This window comes from Vulpes vulpes, chromosome 1 (genome assembly GCF_048418805.1).
Source record: "Vulpes vulpes isolate BD-2025 chromosome 1, VulVul3, whole genome shotgun sequence".
Lineage (NCBI taxonomy): Eukaryota > Metazoa > Chordata > Mammalia > Carnivora > Canidae > Vulpes > Vulpes vulpes.
In genome coordinates, this window is record NC_132780.1 from 75,212,171 (window position 1) to 75,232,978 (window position 20,808).

Below are 20,808 nucleotides of genomic sequence, written 5' to 3' on the forward strand. Positions count from 1 at the left end.
ATGGTTTGAGAAGGATCAAGCAAAAGAAGACAGCTACATTCTTAACCTTTCACTGAAAACCATTTAAATCAAATTCAATATACAAAAGACAAAAAAGTTTGGGAAGAATACATTCAGCAGTCACACATATAATTTTTACCTGGCAGATTTCAACTTTTGTTAAAACCTGCCACCTAAGAGGTTGAGATCATTTTAACAATTTATATTTTCAGTTGGGTTGAGAACTTAGTAAACATCAAAACACAGTTAAAAAACGCTTCACCAAAAAAAAAACAAAACAAAACAAAAACAAACAAACAAACAAAAAAAAACAAAAAACGCTTCACCTAGCTTTTTCCAATAGTTTCCAATTGTTCACAGGAACTGTATTAACAAATCTACAAACTTAAAATGTCCCTATTAACATGTCATCAATATTCATATATGCTTCCAAAGTACATGACCTTTTACCACTGTCCAATGTAAGTGTCATTAAAGATTTAAAAATAAACACACATAGGGATCCCTGGGTTGCTCAGGGGTTTAGCGTCTGCCTTCGGCCCAGAGCGTGATCCTGGGGTCCCGGGATCGAGTCCCACATTGGGCTCCCTGCATGGAGCCTGCTTCTCCCTCTGCCTGTGTCTCTGCCTCTCTCTCTCTCTCTCTCTCTCTCATAAAAAAATAAAATCTTAAAAAAAAAAAGGTTAAAAAAACAAACACAGAGTACTCTTTTTCAGGAAAGGCAAATCATTGTAGGCTCTGTTGCTAATACCTAACCCCCAAAGAATATTCTTGGTAATAACAGTTTTCCAACCATCCTCTTTCAGGCTTCCAATATCCTGTTTAACACCCTCTATTTCAAAGAACAATCCGCATTTACTACCTCCTTCCTTTCACAAAGGGCAAAAAAAAACGTATGTTTTATCTAAACCTCAATATTCCCTTCTAATTGTTAACAGAAGTACCATAAGTACTATTCTACACAACATTTAGGGTTTTTTACTAAACTCAGAAAGATAAAATCACTTTTTCTGTTGATCTCTTTAGGTATTTCCTATTTAGAGGAGAAAGGGTCATGAGGAGGATTTTAATGACCTGAATCAGGGCTTCTCAAAGGTTATTAGAATGTGACTGATCATATTCTGTGTCTAAGGTAAACAGAATAATGGGCTTACTATCTGAAATACAGACTGGTGGGAAGGCCTCCTGGAAGAATAAAGCAGACAGGCGATTGCTATAACCTGAGGAAAACCAAGGGCTCTTCACATCCCTGGAGGAGAAAGCACTATGTGCATGTGCTTATTAGATCAAGGAAGAAAATCAAACCTTTTGTTTGTTTACATCCTTGTATACATGTTTATAAATATTTTATTAACAACATATCTGTGCCATATTTACTGCAAGTATCATTATTGTTCCTGTCAATTTATTTACTTTTATAATTAAAATAATGTTTTCACACTACTAAGAAAAGAATGTTTTTCATGCTACTTATAGCTTAATTATCCAAAAGTGCCCACTTCTGCTATGGAAGCTTAAGGCTACCAGGTAAAACTCAAATGTCATTTTATAATAAAGGAAATGGTTTTGGCACAAATCCCACGCTGCTGATGCAGAGATTATAATCCCTCTGTATCAGTAGCACTGGAAAACACAGGTTCTACTGCTATCAAGCCAAGACCTTGGGGAAAAAAATCCCTCAAGTAATGAAAAGAAAATTCTGAAACTGGAGGAAGAATGTGTTTAAAACTTTTTACACAAAATCTATTAGGAAAATATTTACCAAATAAATCATAATAAATATTCTGAAAAGATCCTAGACTAACAGGGGAGTCAAGACAGCTATAAAAATAAATGTAATAAAAAGATAAACAAAAAAAAAAAGATAAACAGTAAATGGCACAAGCAATGAAAATATAACAAAAAACCCAACCAAAAAAATATACTAAATAATATTTGAAAAAAAAATAATACTTGAGGAGTTACCTTAAAATAGAAATTGAGATATACTCAATGTTTATAAGATAAAGAGTTAATAAGTTGTAGCATTGGGGGGAGGGGGAACTCCAGTGTATTTTGCTTAAATGCTGGCTTCATTTCATATCAATAATAGAGGTAGAAAAAACTATACAGAATATGCTCGAAATTTAAGTGATATTATTCCAAGGAGATAGAATTCTTCAAGCTACTTTTAATACCTGCTATATGGTAAAAATTGCTAAAAAATGGTAATATCAAGGGTATGTAAGCTAATGTTATCTCAGTGGGGGAAAAGCTATACGATTATGAGCTATAACAATAAGTAGATATTATTAAGAAAGATTTGTTCTAAGCTTAGGTCTGAGTGAATCAAGTGATAAGTAAATATTACTGGTCATGGCCCCAAGACAACAAGAGGACAAATATTAATTTATCAGTTATTTGCTTTACTATGAATGATCTGAAGATGTAAGTCAGCTGGAAAACATAACTGCTTTAGCTACTGCAGATCACTAAGAATTTAATGACATGCAAATATAGACAGACAGTAGTTCAAACAACGATGAGCTGATAACTTACTGAAAGATCAAATTATAGATCTAACATAAAGATACTGAAAATATCTTGATTTCCTGTAATAGAAATTTAACCATGTAACAAACATGCTGAAGAAAATATTACATGCACAAAAAATATTACAAAATCTATCTCAATATAATTAGAGATATTAAGAAATAACTATTGGAGAAGCTACCTTCTTCATAGTTCACATATACAATGAATAAAGACTTCAAAATCATACATTAGAATCACTATACCACAATTATTTAAAATGTAAAGCTAACACCCACAATTTCCCTAGTTCCAAATTATAAACTAGAGGTTAAAAAATGTGATGGACTGCCTATAGTTTCATAATATCTACAGTATCAACTTAGCCAAGTTGGAGAACTAAAATATTTAATAGAAGTAACATTAAAAATATGATAGTATAGCCATGTAGAATACCAACAAATTTTCCCCAAAATTGTTATTATCTTAATTGTGTCTAACAACATATTGATGCAGCATCCACGTAGCTAAAAATATATTAGTATACCCTGTACAGAAACTTTCTACACAAATTAGGCCTGTTGAAAGAAAAGTGCCATGCTAAAATTCATTTAAATAAAGCCAATTTTCATCTTAACAGACTGGCGGGGGGGGGGGGGGGGGGTTAGGTATACCAGTTGATCTATGGTTTGTTCTTTATTCAGTAACTGATATTCCCATATACTCACCACAAAACCTGGAAATTTTGCTCTCTAAAAAAATATTGAAATGGTATTAATAAGTCAATCAGCATCTTATTTACCTGTGACTTGCAAAAACAGAAAGAAAATAACAACTGGGGGGGCACTGTCGCGTTGTTTTGTTTTTTAGCTCATAAGAAAATTTATGTCATGAACAACCTTAAATCCTCTTGGGAATTAGGTATGGTGAAGGTTAAGGAAGAAAGCAAGCCATTATATGTATACAAACAGAACCACTCAAAAAAACTTAAACTATTGATGAATATATCAGTTCGCTCCCTAAAATGCTTTTAGCCTCCTTTTCAATAATCAACTTAAAAAGCACCATCCCCGAGCAGAACTCTTCGATCAGTTTTCTAGGACTACCATATTTTCCTCCTTACCTAACTGTGCTATAGAACTAGCTGAACATCAACCACCCATTTCAGTGCAGAGCCATGAAAAGAAACACAGCCTAGTGAGGACTCCAAAGTTCAAGTGGATATGAGGAAAGCAGCACATCGCAAGCTATTCCTATGGCTGCATAAAAAATCTCTATCAATTTATAAGAAATTTTCCGACATGTATAACAGTACATTTCACCAGCCAATGGCACATCTACAAAGTTGGGTTTCTCTAAAAACAATACAAATCTGGTGGGGAAAAAAGTGGAACTCATCATTTATCTGCTTCCCATAAGTCAATTTAAATTTCCTAAATCCACAAGTCAATTTCCAAATATTCAGCAATTGTTACATGTATCAACAGTGCTCACCTGCATACTCATGCACACACAAACTACATGCTTACCAAGCTGTGAATCACCCACTAAAGAAAAAAGCTTACAGAACAAAATGCATAATCCATCACTTCTTTCATTCCTTCAAAAAACCAAGTAACTAGACAATAAATATTCCAATGTGACTAACAAAATGATCACAATAAATTTCACCCATCACCCACCCCAGAAATAAAAGCTAACAAATTAGGATGTCAAAAACATGTGCATCAGCTTCAAAGATACTATACACCCTGTAGCCATGACTTACCTTCTTCTCTAAGGCTAGACATAACTTAAAAATGGATACAGTATGCATGCCAAATGTCATGGAAAACATTCACTACAAATGCTGGTTCTCAAATATTCAGAAATAATAAATCTTATTAAATGTAAAAAATTTGAAATTCAAATTAAAATCATTGCTAGCCTGAACTCCCACCTTAAATGAAACTTAATAAAGATTAAGGAATAATAATAATTCTTCAAATCAAAATATTTTAACAAGAAAATAAATACAAAAATTTATTTGCACAGATGTATTCTTTTAGTTTTTAAGAAAAACCTCATTTAAATTAGGCTGCTCATTAAAAAAAAAAAAAACAGATGAACTACTTTATGGGCCTCAATATGACTCCCTTTAATATAGCCACTACTCTACTCAACATATCTCCTAAACACAACACAGTATTCACTAGTGGAAATACTTATAAGCTGCTTTCTCCAAATTTAAACTAAAATATTTCCTTTTAGGTAGAAAAGGATTGGTGATTTCTCATTACATAAAGTCCCTGAAGAAATTCAAACTACTGCTGGATTCTTTATCTCATTCATCATTTATATCCTTTGCCAAGTGGGAATTTCTTTACATTTAACTCTTAAATAGTACACCTCTGGTCTTTATCACTCCAGAAAGCAACAGGTTAAGCATAGCACAACTGTACAACTGTACACTTTTCTGCCACAAAACCTATCCACCGAATAAGCCTTCCAATTGGACTAAGAGATAACTACAAATGAACGACACTTATCCAAGCCTACACAGTTCTTAAGAATAAAGCCCTAAAAAATTGATAAATCGCAAATATATCTGATCTAGAAACTTCTCCCCCAAGTCTTAATATAAAGTAGAACAAACAAAAACAACATCTCTTTTTAAAAAGTTTTAACTCATTACATTTCCAAATCAGCACATTAGTGTCTTACTGGTAAACTTGATGGTCTTTCTTGTTGTATTAAGTTCAAGTCTTCATGGTTAGGTTTTCCAGGAGCCAAAGGAGGTTGAGACCTAGTTCCATAGCCTTCCTGAGACATGTCCTAAACAAACACAAATATAAAGCACTTCATAAATATCTCAGTGAGTTGTAACAAAAACAAAGGCTTATCACAAACTATCAACATATTACAGTTGAGCAGATATAAAAATGTTATATGGCTATTATTTAACACTTTATCGAAACTAGAAACAAAAAACTAAGCAGTGAATCATCAAGAGAAAAAACACGTATTTTTTAAAATATATATATATGTGTACACACACACATACACACACACACACAACTAAATTTATTATGAGACCATACAAACTAAACAGCATATTTGAGTTTTGCAGGAAGGTAACAGTCAATAAAAGAAAAGAAAGGAGGTCACCTGTAATCAAACTATTTTAAACCAGAGCAAACCAGAAGTTCATGTTATTGTTTAATTCTGATTTTTGTTGAGCTGCCTTTAGTATTACCTTTAAAATGTCAAAATAATTAATGAAAACTTTATTAACAACTGACTTTTTGTATGTCCCCTTGATAACCCACAAAACAACATAGTTATTATGCTCACAGTATCCTGGGGTTTCTACAAAACCAATAAACATTCACATATAGAATTCCATATGTTCACGTGGCATAGTTTCCAGAGAACCACAATAAAGAATAAAACAGCAGTAGGGAAACAAAACACGCCCAAAAAACCTGCTGAGGTATGAGAAACTTATCATTAACATGGCCTTTCTGGCATCCTGTTGAACACTTTTCCAGGAGGTATTCTGCATGGTTTCAGTATTATGCTGAAATACTATTATATAAACCAAATACCACACCACACCAAACTTACTATATACCCAATCTCTAGCTGTTTAACTATGTATGCTCAGCTACTAAACATTCTATCACCATTTACACTCAAAGTCAAACAGCAGGACAGAATATAAAATACTTATTATAGCATGTCTTAATTGGCCCTGAAAGTTGGAGAACCAGTTTCTGAGTGGAGAGAAAAAAAAACGAATACAAATATCACTTAAAAATAAAATTCTCCCCTTTTCCCTGTCAGTGTTAGTATCAAAGAAACATTATACACAAGTTCTACTTCTCCTGTTAAATTCTCAAAATATTACATTAAAAATTAATGTTTATTAGGTGAAGCCCTATAAAAAGCTCCTATTGCCCCACCCCTTTCTCACACAGTATACACTTAAAATTACATGGCTTCTTAAGCCAAGAAACTTTGGACCAATAGCTAGTACTACAAAGTACACAAACTGTACAAACTAGATTTAACTAGCCAAGTGCTGGTTTTAAACAAGCTCTGTAATAAAGAGCATGCCCACAATACAGCATTTCCCGAGCAACCCTTTTATCCTTTAAGTAAAGCCACACACACACACACACACACACACACACACACACACAATTAATCAAAATATCTAACCTCTAAAAGGAATGCATAATGCCCAGTCAGTACCATGCTTTTGTAAGAGAGTTAAATCCCAGTTGTCCAGGTTTTAATCTGGTAACAGTTAGGTGAGGCCTCAGTAAGCACATGCAACCCAGGACACCCAAAAGGGTAGCCCTTCAATCTGGCTGCCAGCAGAGGGTAACAATTAGGCTGCAAGGGACAAAAGCTGAAGGCTGAAAGATTATTACCACTCTCACTGCCTCCTGCCCCCCAGCACCGTTTCTTCCGGATCCCAGACCTCCACTTGTCACACAGACTTCCCGCTGGGTGCCCTGCAGGTTCCTTTAGATTAACATAGAGGATTTCAAATCAAGTAGGGCACAAGGCCTCCATTCAGGGCCTTCACCACGTTACAAAAAAACCCCACAAAGGTGCTGGACAGCCTCACAATGGGCAAACAAATGAGCAGACCCCCGCTAGCTCCTCAAATACACGCGTGTGCGCACACAGAGTTTATGGGCAGTGCTCTCTCTCTCTCTCTCTCTCTCTCTTTTAACTAAACTCTGGTTAAGAAACAGGAACAGGCTCACATGCCCTATGCTTATTAGCCTTTTAAATTTTTTTTTATTTTCCCTTTGTAGCTAAATAAACTGATTTTTAAAAGAGTTGAAAGAGACCATTACAACTATAATGAATACACATTTCAATTTAGATACTGTCCCCTCTAAAATAAGCAACATTGAACTAATAGACTATGAAAGCTATCAGAAAATTTTACTATGGCTTTACATTTCACTTTTTAAGGCTTTAAAAAGTTCAAAAATAATTAGATTCTACCAAAGTCTCAAACACTATTCCTAACCACAAGAGGCTTTTGATTATTAAATTCAGTTGGAAATAAAACTGAAACAAAATTTAGTGAGAATTGCTGAAGTGGGAACTTGTTCTGCCTCAATTTATGCTGAAACATAAGGATTAATTTAACTGAGAAAACATCCAGAAAAGGTACCAAGTTTTAACCTAAAACAATCATCATCTATATATAATTCACACTGGGACTATAAAGTCTACCTCTGGCAGCTTTAATAAAGATAGAAAGGTTATATTCCATAACAAACCTGAGATTTTTCCCCCTTCAGAGCTATATTTATTTTCTAGTATGTACTTATTTTCACCTCAAGAAGAGTAATAGTAATGAGTACTTTAATAGACAATAAAAGGGCAATGTCAGTATCAGAAAATAAAGAAGATATTCAGCATCACATTTTATAAACAAATGACAAGACACAGCCTTACATTTTTAACACATCATCGCCATCTTTGTTTATTTACAGGTTTGAACTAGTGCACACTAGTGTGTATACTAGCTGACACGCACATTACTGCATTCCTCTGCTGTACGCATACAAAGCCACGACTATAAAGAGTCTCTCACTGTGATCATGCTGCAATGCGAAAAGAACCGCAAGTGGGGAATGTGGTTTACCCCTTCCCAGTTCTTTATCAATATGAGTTTTCTTCATGTCACCCACAGACTTTTAACCATTCATGGATTCTGGTTTTAACCTTCTTCATGTTATGAGTCAAAGGTAAAAGGAAGATTGACTCAGAAAACAACAAAAGTGTGAAAAGAGTTTGGGGTACAGGCATGCACACATGAAGGGTCCACCTAGGTGTTTCTTTCAGCAGACGTGGTAGACATCTACTGAACACCTAGTATGGAACCCACCTTTTCATCAGCTACTTCCTAGCTTACGTGTGGAGCATGAGCAGGTAGTAAAACACTCGTGTCTCACTCATATCATAAGGAAGGATAAGGATCAAAATTGTCACGTGAGTCTATTGTCAAGGCCAAGAGCCCGAGTGCTTCTGTTTTCTTTTATGGTGATAAATTAAGTACTAACGGTAACACAAGACTTTAAAGAAAATGAAGAATGAAAAGCCAAGGACATCTTTTAAGAAAAAATTAAAAAGGAAAATGTTCCTATGGTATGAGTTCGAAAGATGCAAAGCGAAAAACACTGAAAAACAGAGCAACCACCTTCTTTCCAGGATGCCCTCCACAAGAATTGCTGCTCATAGTTGTTATTTCTCTTCCCACGACTGTTCAATGCATTAGTTACCAAGTACAAATGTTTATTTAAATCCTTTTTCCTTTAAACATGATGTGGCATATTTCCTTTATTTTTTGGTCCCTTAACAATATAGTGTGGGGCTCATTCCATATCTGCATCTAAATATCTATTCTTTTGCTTAGTGCTCCCTAGTATTGCAGTATTTATCAAAACTGTGACTTATTTAATCGGTCCCCTACTGATGGACATTCAGGTTGTTCCCAGTCTTTTCCTAACTCACACAGCACCATGATAAAATCTGTACACATTCATCTTCATGTGATCTATCTCTGGAGAATAATAAACCTCCAAAAGGAGAATTTCTGCCAAAGGGTTGGTACACATGTAAACTTTTGACAGAGTCTAGCAAAGTGCTCTTAACAAAAGGAGCATCAGTCAACACTCCAGTCCATCATTCTGGAATAGTAGGAAGCCTCATTAAAAATATTTACCCTAGGACCCCAAAATGCCAGGGCAACTGGGGGGCTCAGATGGCTAAGCTCATGGCTGACCTTCGCTCAGGTCATGATCTCCGGGTCTTGGGATGGAGTCCTGCATTGGACTCCCACTCAGCAGGGAGTCTGTTTCTCCCTCTCCCTCTGCCTCTTCCCCTGCTGGTTTGTGTTCTCTCTCTCTCTCTCTCTCTCTCTTTCTCTCTCTCTCAAAAGATTAAAAAAACGGTGGGGAGGGGGCAGGAAATCCAGAGTAGAGGGGAGTGGTAGGAGAATTGGGAGATAGTAACAGAAAGGAAAACAAAAATTCGAGAGCACATACACAGAACACAAACCAAAGGAAGATGGATGAGCAGATGTGGTAAAAACACCTCAATCCTAGACACACCAATGGTACTAAGGGGCCAGGGAGGATTCAGTCCAGAAACCAGCAAAAAACTAGATAGAACACATGGTGATTTTCAGGTTACTTAAGAAAGGTTTTCAGGTTACTTCAATAATCACATGAAGTACAGATGTGCTACAAAGAATAAAAATGGTCACGTTAATACTATTGCAATAATCCAGAGTAGGATGATGAGAACTTGAATGGCCTCATAAGGTCCTACAGTATCTAGGTCAGAAAAAATTTCTTGCTCCTTTTTTCTCCCTGCTCTGGAAACTCCCATCATCAATTCCAACTACTAACAAGGAAAACAAATGGTTCCAGCATTATCAGACACTGTAGTAGGAGGGAAGGGCGTCATGGCCACAGAGAAAATGTCCCCATGGCCACATGGGGCTGCCAGTCATGTGAAATCATTACTCTGATCAAGGAACTCAGCATGCTATTGACCTCCCCAGCTTTAGTTTGTAGATAAATAAATGTAAAATATCCTTTCCAAAAGGAAAGCAACATAAATCTATAGAATGCCTACTTCAGAATGGCACAGTTGCCATTTCAGGAACGCCCTAATGGAAATGTTACTAACAAAGACAGCTGGCATTTGCAGACAGGGCTCTGTGACAGGTACCATGCACGGTCCGCCTTTACAATAAATCCTATGAGGTGAGTCCTTAGCATCCTCTTATATTTTACCACAAGGAAGCAAAAGCTTAAAGGACTTGCACAGCTAACGTCTAACACCGCTAGTATCTCAATGTGATGGACAAATTTTCATTTCTATCCTAACTACTGGAGACCACTAGAAGCCTCAAACGCTATTACATAATAAGGATTTAATGCAATTTTAACTTTTTAAAGGTATTACCCTATTCTTCCATATATTCTCCTAAATTTCCCTTTCAGAAGTTACAAATCTTGCATACTTTGTAAGTGGGATATTTCCAAAATACTCAATTACAATATTGTGAATTAATAAGAAATATTAAAATTTAAAACTCCCACAAATTTAAAACTAAGACTACTCTACCACTCATTATCATCGAATAGTAATTTCAAGTCCCCAGACTGACTGGCAGAAAGCAATATAAAGAGGCCCAGTCGGGATCCCTGGGTGGCGCAGCGGTTTGGCGCCTGCCTTTGGCCCAGGGCGCGATCCTGGAGACCCGGGATCGAATCCCACGTCGGGCTCCCGGTGCATGGAGCCTGCTTCTCCCTCTGCCTGTGTCTCTGCCTCTCTTTCTCTCTGTATGACTATCATAAATAAATAAAATAAATTAAAAAAAAAAAAAAAAAAAAAAGAGGCCCAGCCTTCTCAGATTATGTTCACCTAAGGCACCTCTATCAGTTCCACTCCTTCTGCCCATCCCCAAATAACTGGTGCTCCTCAGATCTTTACCCCAAAGATTCCATCCACCCTGATTCCTGGTTGGTGACAATTCCCAAATCTCTATTTCAAGTCTCATATGTTCAACTGCACTATGAACATTTCTACTTGAGGGTATAAAGCCCCTTATACACATGACGCCAGGAAAGGACCTTCTTCTTCATCCTCCAATCTGATCCTCCTCCTTCGGGTTGCCATCTGGTCAAGGACCTTCACCTCCACAGGGGACTTCTCAGAGCTTTTTATCTCTTTCACCATTTATACACTTCTAACATATCACCAAACCCCAAGTCACTGTCAAATCTACCCTCTTTTGTCTTTCTCCCAACTGTCAGGCCTCTGCTTTTGGCCAGTTTACTGTAGTACAGCCTCTTGTCCACCATGATTTCAGTTCAGGTCAGGAGCTCAGTATCATGAGATCAAGCTGCAGGTCAAGCTCCATATTGAACATGGAGAGTCTGCTTAAGATTTTTTCTCTCTCCCTCTGCCTCTTTCCCCCGACTCCTGCACACTCTCTCTCTCTAAATAAATATTTTTAAAAAAATAAAGAAGAATTTACAATGTTGTATTTTAATTGTTTGTGTATCTCCTGATCTGGACTCTTCCTTCCCCTTGGGCTCCCAGGGCCAAGCATGGACAGGTACTCAGTAAGAGGCTTGTGAATGATTGACTGAATGGCTCAGAAAAGCTTACACTTATATACAGCAATATAAAAACATATATAAGAGGACAAATACATAAAACTGAACAAAACTTGGGCTCATGTCCAAGAATATTTATCATGTTAACAGCTACCCTGCCTGGTAGCAATGTGCTACAAAACACATTTTTGCTATTTGTTACTGGCAGTCTTGAACGTAGTAAAAAATAATACTAAAAATTGAGAGAGAAGCAAGAGACTATGGCATCAATAGTGCCATCAAAAAAGAAAGAAAAATCAAGACATTCATACCTTCTCACGAATAAACCAGCAATGAAATATTCTTGCCAAAACAAAAAATTGATAATGATTTTGATAAAGCCTGTGTATCTAACTACCAATTTACAGGAAATAAAAAGAGCTGAAGAACATGCTAAACCATAGCAAATCAATCAGCAAATCTCAAACTGTGGGAATCTCTACTACATGAATGACCTACTTTCTTCAACAAATAAGTTCCAATAGTAAAAAGAAAAGGAGAGGAAAGAGAGAGAGATGGAGACAGAGGGAAATGCTAGAGATGAGAAGCTATCAGCCAATTCTAAGACTGGACTTTAACCTGGATCTTGATTCAAACTACCCTACAATGTACATTAAACATTTCTTCCATTTATGAGGCTACTAGGAATTTAGATAATTGGTGTGAAAATGTAGGTTTTAAATGTGATAACCATATTATGTTTATGTTTCCCTTTTTTTAAGATTTTATTTATTTATTTCTGAGAATACACAGAGAGGAGAGAGAGAAGCAGAGACACAGGCAGAGGGAAAAGCAGGTGCCATGCAAGGAGCCTGACGTGAGACTCGATCCCGGGTCTCCAGGATCAGGCCCTAGGCCGAAGGCGGTGCTAGACCACTGAGCGACCCAGGCTGCCCTATGTTTCCTTTTTAAAGCCCTTTATCTTTTAGAGATGTATGCTGAAATATTTACAGATTAAGTGATATGATGTCTGGGACTTACTTCATAATAATATTGAGGGTGGGGGTTGGGGATGAGGGAGGAGAGTGTGGATGCAATGAGACTGGCCCTACAACTATTAAAGATGAGTGATGGGTGCACAGGAATCCTGTATACTTCTGTTTATGTTTGAAATTTTCCATTTAATGAAAATGGAGTTAGTGGGAATCCAGAGGGGGCTGAGGCTGGGGGACTGACTCTAGCTTTCCTACAAGAACTTCCTCATTGGTCCCCGTGCCATCAATCCCCTTTTCCCCCAAGAAAACCCATTAAACATAGATCGTTTAATCTTTCAGTTTCTTAAGCTCCCTCCAACCATTTTATCTTTAACATATATGCTATACTACTTAATCCTAACACTTAGCTGTATTTTTTTAATCCCTCCATAATCCTAACCAATTTAACCTTGCCAGTGTCATTTTCCCTAGATTCTCCAATTGCTAACTCAGCAATCCGTTCTCAATCTCATCCCTTGATCAAGCTGTCATAATCTCAGTCCAGCCATCCTCCTTGCCTAAATCTGACACTCTAACCCTTATCTTCTTAGTCTAGGCTCTTAAAGGCCTTGTTTCTTCTTTCACTGATTCCAAGGAGGCTTTTCCAGCCACAAATCTCCAAGAGTCATGAACCTCTGAGTCAAAGAAACCCAAGATCAAATTCCAACTTCTAGACTACTCACCACCTGTGTGACCCTGGATGAATTTTTCAGTTCAGTTTCCTACTCTAGAAACCATACTGGAGGAGTCAACCAGGGAAGGTGAAGGGTACAATGAATGTGCACTTGACTCCCAACACTCCCATATATCAGGCACTGGGGGAGGGGGGGGGGTGGGGGGGCGGGCGGGGGGCGCCATGGCTCAAGGACTCCCGGCAGAGTGGGTGTTCTACAATCAGTTTAAGACATTGCTAACTCACTTTAATTCTTCTGTGTCCATATCAATGTGTTCCCCTATATCTCTCTTTAAACTCTTGTTCCAAACAGCTTTTAGAGTAGATTTAAAAATCACATGACCCCCCCCAAAAAATCACATGACCAAGGCTCATATGGTTTTTTACGGTTACTGATTCCAAAGGCAGCTTCTCAGCTTATAGTAAAGCCAAATTCCCCAGAATACACCATATATACTGATTGAGTATAGAGTTGGCTAGATTCAGAACACTGTTGCCATTTTCCTACCAATTCACAGGCATAATTATTTCCAAAATTTAAAAATTTTAAAAACCATTCTAGAAAAAGGACAGGCGTATACAAGCTACTTTATATTTTCTTACTCATGTGTCTCATTAATTCTGATGGCAAATTCAACACTACAGTTGTTGCCTGCCATTAATGAGGATGTCATCATGGCACCAGACTTACCAGTACACCCGCAGCTGCAGCAGCCCCCGGACCTGTGGTAAGGTGAGCCCTGGGTGGGCTGGAAAAGAGAGAACACTTCCCCAAGAGGGCTGTCTCCCCAACTCTAATCAAGTTTAAGTCCTGGAGGCCACTCAAAACTTGAGAAAAGCTTCTTGTTTTCTCTTCATTTTTGTAAGAACTTCTTCCTAAACTAACAGGGGACCCAGAGTGAAAAGGGAAATGTGCCTAAAATTAATTTCCTAAAATACCAAAGAGAAATATGAAGATCCTCAAGAGCTGGACTTAAATAACTAAGATTTTTAATAGATTAATTTATTTTCATAAAATCACAAAGCTAAATGAGCCACAGTAAATATACAGTTATGCTTTTTGTTAAACACACACACACACACACACACACACACACACGGAGAATAAAAAAGAAACTTGACTCTATAATTTGTTACCTGAGAATTACTTACCTCATCCACAAAACCAAGATAGAAGGACTTATCTCCAAGAGTTGCATTAATGATTAAAGAGACTACCTTTAAGCAATCAGCACTGTGCGGGCACAGAGAAGTCTCAATAAATGTTACCGATTGCGATTTATACTCTTTAAAACCACATTTAAGAATGAGATCAGGGACGCCTCCGTGGCTCAGTGGTTGAGTATCTGCCTTTGGCTCAGGTCATGATCCTGGAGTTCCACGATGGAGTCCCACATCGGGCTTCCCGCAGGGAGCCTGCTTCTCCCTCTGCCTGTGTCTCTGCCTCTCTCTCTGTGTCTCTCATGAATAAATAAATAAAATCTTAAAAAAAAAAAAAGGAATAAGATCAAAATTTCCCTTGAGCCCCTGGGGCTTTACCAAAGCAATTATACTGATGGTGATGATGGCAAGAGCAGCTAATAATTCTGTGACATTTGCTATTTGCCAGGCACTGAGTACTTGCCGTCTTGAGTCTTTTTATCTGACCAGAACCCCATGAAATAAGTACTATTTTAAGAGGAAGAAACTGAGGCAGAATTTCTTAAGTAACCTGCCCAAGGTCACTCAGCTGGCAAGTGGCTGAGTTGGGATAGGAACCAAATATATTCCTTTTCCAGAGTGCTCACATTTAATGGCCTCCCCACTCTGCTTCCCACTGGACAGGGCCTATTTTCTGGACTCTACCCTGCAGCTGATAAATCTCATCCTGAGGCTGGGGTTCAGGAATCTAAATTTTTAATCAACTTCCCCAAATTTGCCTATAAAGTAAGAATTGTTGACTAACAACAATGTAGGATTTTCATTAAAGTTTGATAATTAAAGAATCACTACAATGTGGGGTTTTAGGGTACTCTATTACCTCTAGTATCTATAGCGTAAAACTTTGCTGTATCGTTAACAAGAGCTAGCTTATCATGCCTTATGGTTATAAGAGGTAGACCAATCCCACTGATATAAAGAATGGGTATTTGTCTATTGTGGTGGCAGCAGCAGTTCAGAAAATCACCATCCCCTCTGAAAAGAAGTAATGCTGGCACTGGCATCTCACATTCTCTCAGGACTGACTCTTAGTGCCAAAACCCCAACCCCTTCCTCCCTGGATCACAGAACTGACGACCCCAGGCACATGAGCCAGAGACCTAGACTCCTGAGTCTGTAACTCATTTAGGCCTCAATTCTCTCCAGGAGGGAGATTTGGAAACTTCCCTGAAATTAAAGCAAATTTTGCAAAGTGCATGTATTCTTCCGGGAAGAGGACTCCTAGCTTTCACTAGATTCTTAAAGATGCCCCCAAAGCAGCTAAAGGGTAAAAACTAACAGAGATAATAACAAACATGAGACTCATCAGGATTGAGAACATGATTTCAGAGATTTAAATCCCAATAAGCTACAATCTTTATCTAAGCAACTGAAGTAAAAATATAATTGCTAAAAATTTTCCAAATTCAGTGTCCAAACACTTTATTCAATAAAAGCTCAGGTTTCTTGAGTGACTCTAGTCTAAGAAGTAATTTAAACAAGACACCTTACATTACTACACACACACTTTTATTAAAGGAATAGCATGAGGGACACAAGTGGCATGATAGCAACCTGCTGAAACAGAATTTATGAAACCCATATGCTGTATAAACAGGTAGAGAGTTTGTTTTTGCCAAGGAGTGAAGTAAGGTGCCAGAAAGATCCTGCCTCAAGCTTGTCTTGCCAACGCATCCCTAAAGCTGTACAGGGATCACTTTTAAAAAGTTGACTTCCCCATGAAATGCCTTTGGAGTAAAAGCTAAAACCACCAAAGGCAAAAAATAAAGAAGGCTAGGAGAAAAAAAAAAAGTAACTGAAAAAACATCAAACAATAAGAGCCAGCTATACAGGATTCGTTTTGTGGCTGTCGTTTTGCATTGTACCAGTATCACTTTCAAAATTAAACAACTCAGAAGGATTCTGTTGAGGTTTCTTGAGGGTTGTTTTGTTTTTTACCATGAGTATATATGACTTCTATAACCTTTTCTTTTTTAAGATTTTATTTATTTATTCATGAGAGACAGAGACAGAGACAGAGAGAGAGAGAGGCAGAGACACAGGCAGAAGGAGAAGCAGGCTCCATGCAGGGAGCCTGACATGGGACTTGATCCCAGGTCTCCAGGATCATGCCCTGGGCTGAAGGCGGCGTTAAACTGCCGAGCCACCAGGGCTGCCAGACTTCCATAACCTTTAAAAATAAGTTAAAATGGACCATTTGGTCTATGAAATTCTCTCTTTCCCTACTCCAGTTGTTGTTTTCGGAATATAGACTATAAGGGGAAAGAGGAGAAGTCTGCATCCACTTCCTACTGATCTTCAATGAAAGTAAACAGACTATAGACACTCTAAGAAATAACAAACTCATCTGAATTTCTCAGAGGTTCCTTAGTTTTTAAAATTACATATATTACAGTTAAGTGTTATGAATATAGAAAAATTTTTATCATTAAAGAGTCAATTGAATTTCTATTTGGAAAAAAAAAAGAAGAAAAAGAAGATCCCAGAAATTTAGTATTACCATTGACTAACTCGAAATTAAAGTAAAATTTATGTATTAAAGCAAAATTTATTTCTTTAGCCATTTTACATTAAAACAAATACCTCAAATTTCCAAGGACATTCTAAGGATAATCCTTCCACTGCTTTTCTGTAGGGGAAGCAAAGGTTGAAAACCACTGCTCTAAAGCAAAGGTGGGATTCCAAATACTTGCCAAGTGGTCCAAGAGTGGGGTCCAGGCTCCTGGGTTCTCCTGCTGAGCAGGATATTAACCTCAGAGATGCAGAAGCCTGGGGTCCCAGGAGAGAGAGGGAGTGCCTCTGAGTGTGCTGGGCCAGGGACTATTCCCAAACAACTCTGAACTGCTGAATCTACACGGTGGTTCTCTGAGGTTGATCCTGGGGCATCAGTTAACAGCAGCATCACATGGAAACTTGTAAGAAATGAAAATTATCAGGCCATACTCCAAACTGAAGCAGAAACTTGGGGAAAAGGGTTCAACACACATGTGCTCTGACAAAGTCTTCCGGGTGATTCCAATTCACACTGAAGTTTCAAAAACCGTGGGTTAACAAAAAGCCCCATATCAATGGCCTTAAGACATGAATATCAGCCTATTTCTGGAGCAAAATGCTTCCCTATTATATATAAACAGTAATAAAGGAGACAGTAAACCCTCAGATTAAAGTAGAATTGCAATCAAACCCAAGCCCCACCACATTCAAGGAAAACCTGCTGTATGACCTCTCAAGGTTATTTATTAATAATAAATGAAATAATATCCATGTGCTATTCTAAAGTAAAAACTAGAAAGCACTGGCTAGTATTTCTGTGTTCCAGTGGTGCACAAAGATTAGAATGAGTCAGAATTGCCTATAAAGTTCAGTAGATTGAACTTTGTAGATTCCGAGGTTCCCCCAAAGAGTTTTAAAGAGAATTTAGTTATGCAAACACCCCAGGTAATTTTCATGCAGATAATCCCCTCCGTTTTTCACTGTAGAAAACTGTGGCTGTACAAAGGTGGTTCTTGCCCACACCAGCAAATTCTCAAACTAACCTATTACTTCAAACATCTGCAGATAATCATCTTCTGGAGCACAATATACAGAGGGCCTGTTATTCTAAAACTTTTTTAAATCAAAGAAATTGATGAAGGAAGAACTTTAAGGTCATATATAAGAAATGTTTTACTTTCTTTTCCATACTTTAACAAATTGAAATGAGCACTGAAAGACAAAAAGGCAGCTCAGAGTAGGGGGAGGAAAAAAAAAAAACAGGAAAAAAAAAAAAAACTTCCCAGTCTCCCTTGTGTCAGAATTTAAATTCTGGAAGGAAATTTAAATTCTTCCTTTAAACAGGAAGGAAAGTTGACTGTATGAAAAATATAATGAGCTTTAATGACTTTTAGCTACATATCCTTTTCTGTCCTCAACTTCATCCCTCACTACCAATGGAGGAGGAGTACCAAAGAGGAGAGCAAGAAGAGGTTCATTTTGGCAGAGGGAGAAGAGGTTCAATGAGACCCATACACAGGCCTGCTCCACACCATGCGCCAGTGACTAAGAGAGAGAGGCTTCCTCCTCCACCAGCTCAGACTCCATAATCAGAACAAGGAACGAGAGAATGAGTCCCAAGGGCACCCAAGAGCCAGCACATCTGGTTCATTCCCACAGCTTCATGTCTGGTAGGGACAGTGACAAGAGATGGAGGAGAGGAAAAGAATGGTGAAGGCTCACCTGCTCTCACAGCTGCATCAGAAACACAAAAAAGGGGCGGGCGAGAGTATCTGCATTTTAGACTAATTCCTTCTCTTAATGCATTTCAAGCTTCTCTTCAGCTTAAAAAAAATGTATCTTTTTCAAAAGATTTATTTATTTTAGAGAGAGAACAAGTGGGGGAAGGGGCAGAGAAAGAAAATCTTCAAGTGGACTCCCCAGTCAGCACAGATTCCTGCTGCGGAGCTCGATCTCACGATCCTAAGATCATGACCTGAGCCAAAATCAAGAGTCAGGTTTAATGGACTGAGCCATCCAGGAGCCTTTTTTTTTTTTAATTTTTTTTTTAAGATTTTATTTATTTATTCATGAGAGACACAGAGAGAGAGAGAGAGAGAGAGAGAGAGAGAGGCAGAGACACAGGCAGAGGGAGAAGCAGGGTCCATGCAGGGAGCCTGATGTGGGACCTGATCCGGGAATTCCAGGATCATACCCTGGGCCGAAGGCAGGCGCTAAACCGCTGAGCCACCCAGGGATCCCAGGAGCCTTTAATATAATGTATCTTAAATAATGTAAGATTTTCCTCTTCTGTCAGCAAGGCAGACAGTCCTGGCCATCTGATTTGATCTTACACACATTTCTAAAGATGCCCCATACTCATAAGTAGATGCCCCACAACATCTGAACAAGCCTTAAGCCAGGAGCAGGCTACTCCCACACTCCAGACCTGACTGGCTTCTGGGCTGATCTTAGGAGGAACCTTCCAACACCTTTCTAAAGGAAGTTCAGTATTAACAATATTATTATTACTATATAATTCCTTACAGCTCAGTTTTATTTTCCCTTGATTCTGGTACCTGAAAGAAATTATTTCAAAAATATTTTAAACATGAAAATGAACAGCATTATCAAATTATAGTCCAATGCAGTTAGAGTCCCACTTATAATCTAAAACATAAGAGTAACTATTGAAAGTTGTGCATCAAAGAGCCCAAAATGCCTTATTACTAGAAGAGATCTATATAAAATCTGATGATTTTTCCTTGGTGTTTCTCACTTTTATAAAATAAAAGCAAAGGTCCAGGCAGAAATAGTTACAACTGACTACAGGATCAACTTGATTTCTACTACAATTAAAAACAATAAAAGGGGGCACCTGGGTGGCTCAGTTGGTTAAGCATCTGCCTTCAGCTCAGGTCACAATCCCAGGGTCCTGGGCTGCTTGAGCCTCACATCAGATTCCCTGCTCAGTGAGGAATCTGCTTCTCCCTCTTCCCCACCACCTTCCTCTGCTTGTGCTCTCTCCTTCCTTCTCTCTCTTTCTCAGATAGGCAGACAGACAGACAGACAGACAGACAAAAAACAACAAGAGGAGCACCTGGATGGCTCAGTTGGTTAAGCATCCATCTCTTAATTTAGGTTCAGGTCATGATCTCAGGGTTGTGAGATCAAATCCAAAGTCAGGCTCCATGATGGGTGTGGAATGGAGCCTGCTTAAGATTCTCTCTCTCCCTCCCCCTCTCCCTTTGCCTCTCCCCAATTCTCTCCCTCTCTAAAAACAATAAATAAAATTAAATAAAAACAACAATACCACATGCATGTCAAACAATATTCAAACATTCTTAAAATGGTCTTCATTCTTCAATAGATTTTTCTATTTACTTATTTAAAAATCTTTCAGGAATATTAAGACCCAAAACATACACAAACACATACACACAAAACTTACCATTATATATGAACTGATACTGTTAAGGCAACAAATTATATTCAAAGTTAGTGCTGAGCTTTTAATATACTGCTCTGTCTCCCAAAGGAGAAAAAAAATAGCAAGGAGAAGAAAATCATTACTTTTTCATTCCTGTCCTCCTAATCTCTGGCCACCCCAAGCTAAGAGCCCACCAGACTGTCACAACACCACCTGTGAGCTCCCAGGAGTGGCTCCAACATGAGTCTTCAAGCAGGTAAATGGTTACCCAAGTCAACAATCAGAAAGCAGTCAGGAGTGGGCCTTACTCAGACCTGAAAGTAACTTAAAAGTTTTCTCCTTAGATGCTCACACGCTCTTTAA

General features: G+C 38.0%; 1 protein-coding gene across 14 annotated transcripts in view; it reads right to left on the reverse strand.

Annotated features, from left to right (window-relative positions):
* ARID1B (AT-rich interaction domain 1B) overlaps positions 1-20,808 on the reverse strand; it is a 491,955-nt gene that overhangs the window by 268,644 nt on the left and 202,503 nt on the right. For all 14 annotated transcript variants that reach the window (XM_072767266.1, XM_072767261.1, XM_072767255.1 and 11 more), the window contains one exon: positions 5,215-5,325. In XM_072767266.1, the coding sequence (XP_072623367.1) occupies positions 5,215-5,325 (111 nt within the window). The remainder of the gene's footprint in view (positions 1-5,214; positions 5,326-20,808) is intronic.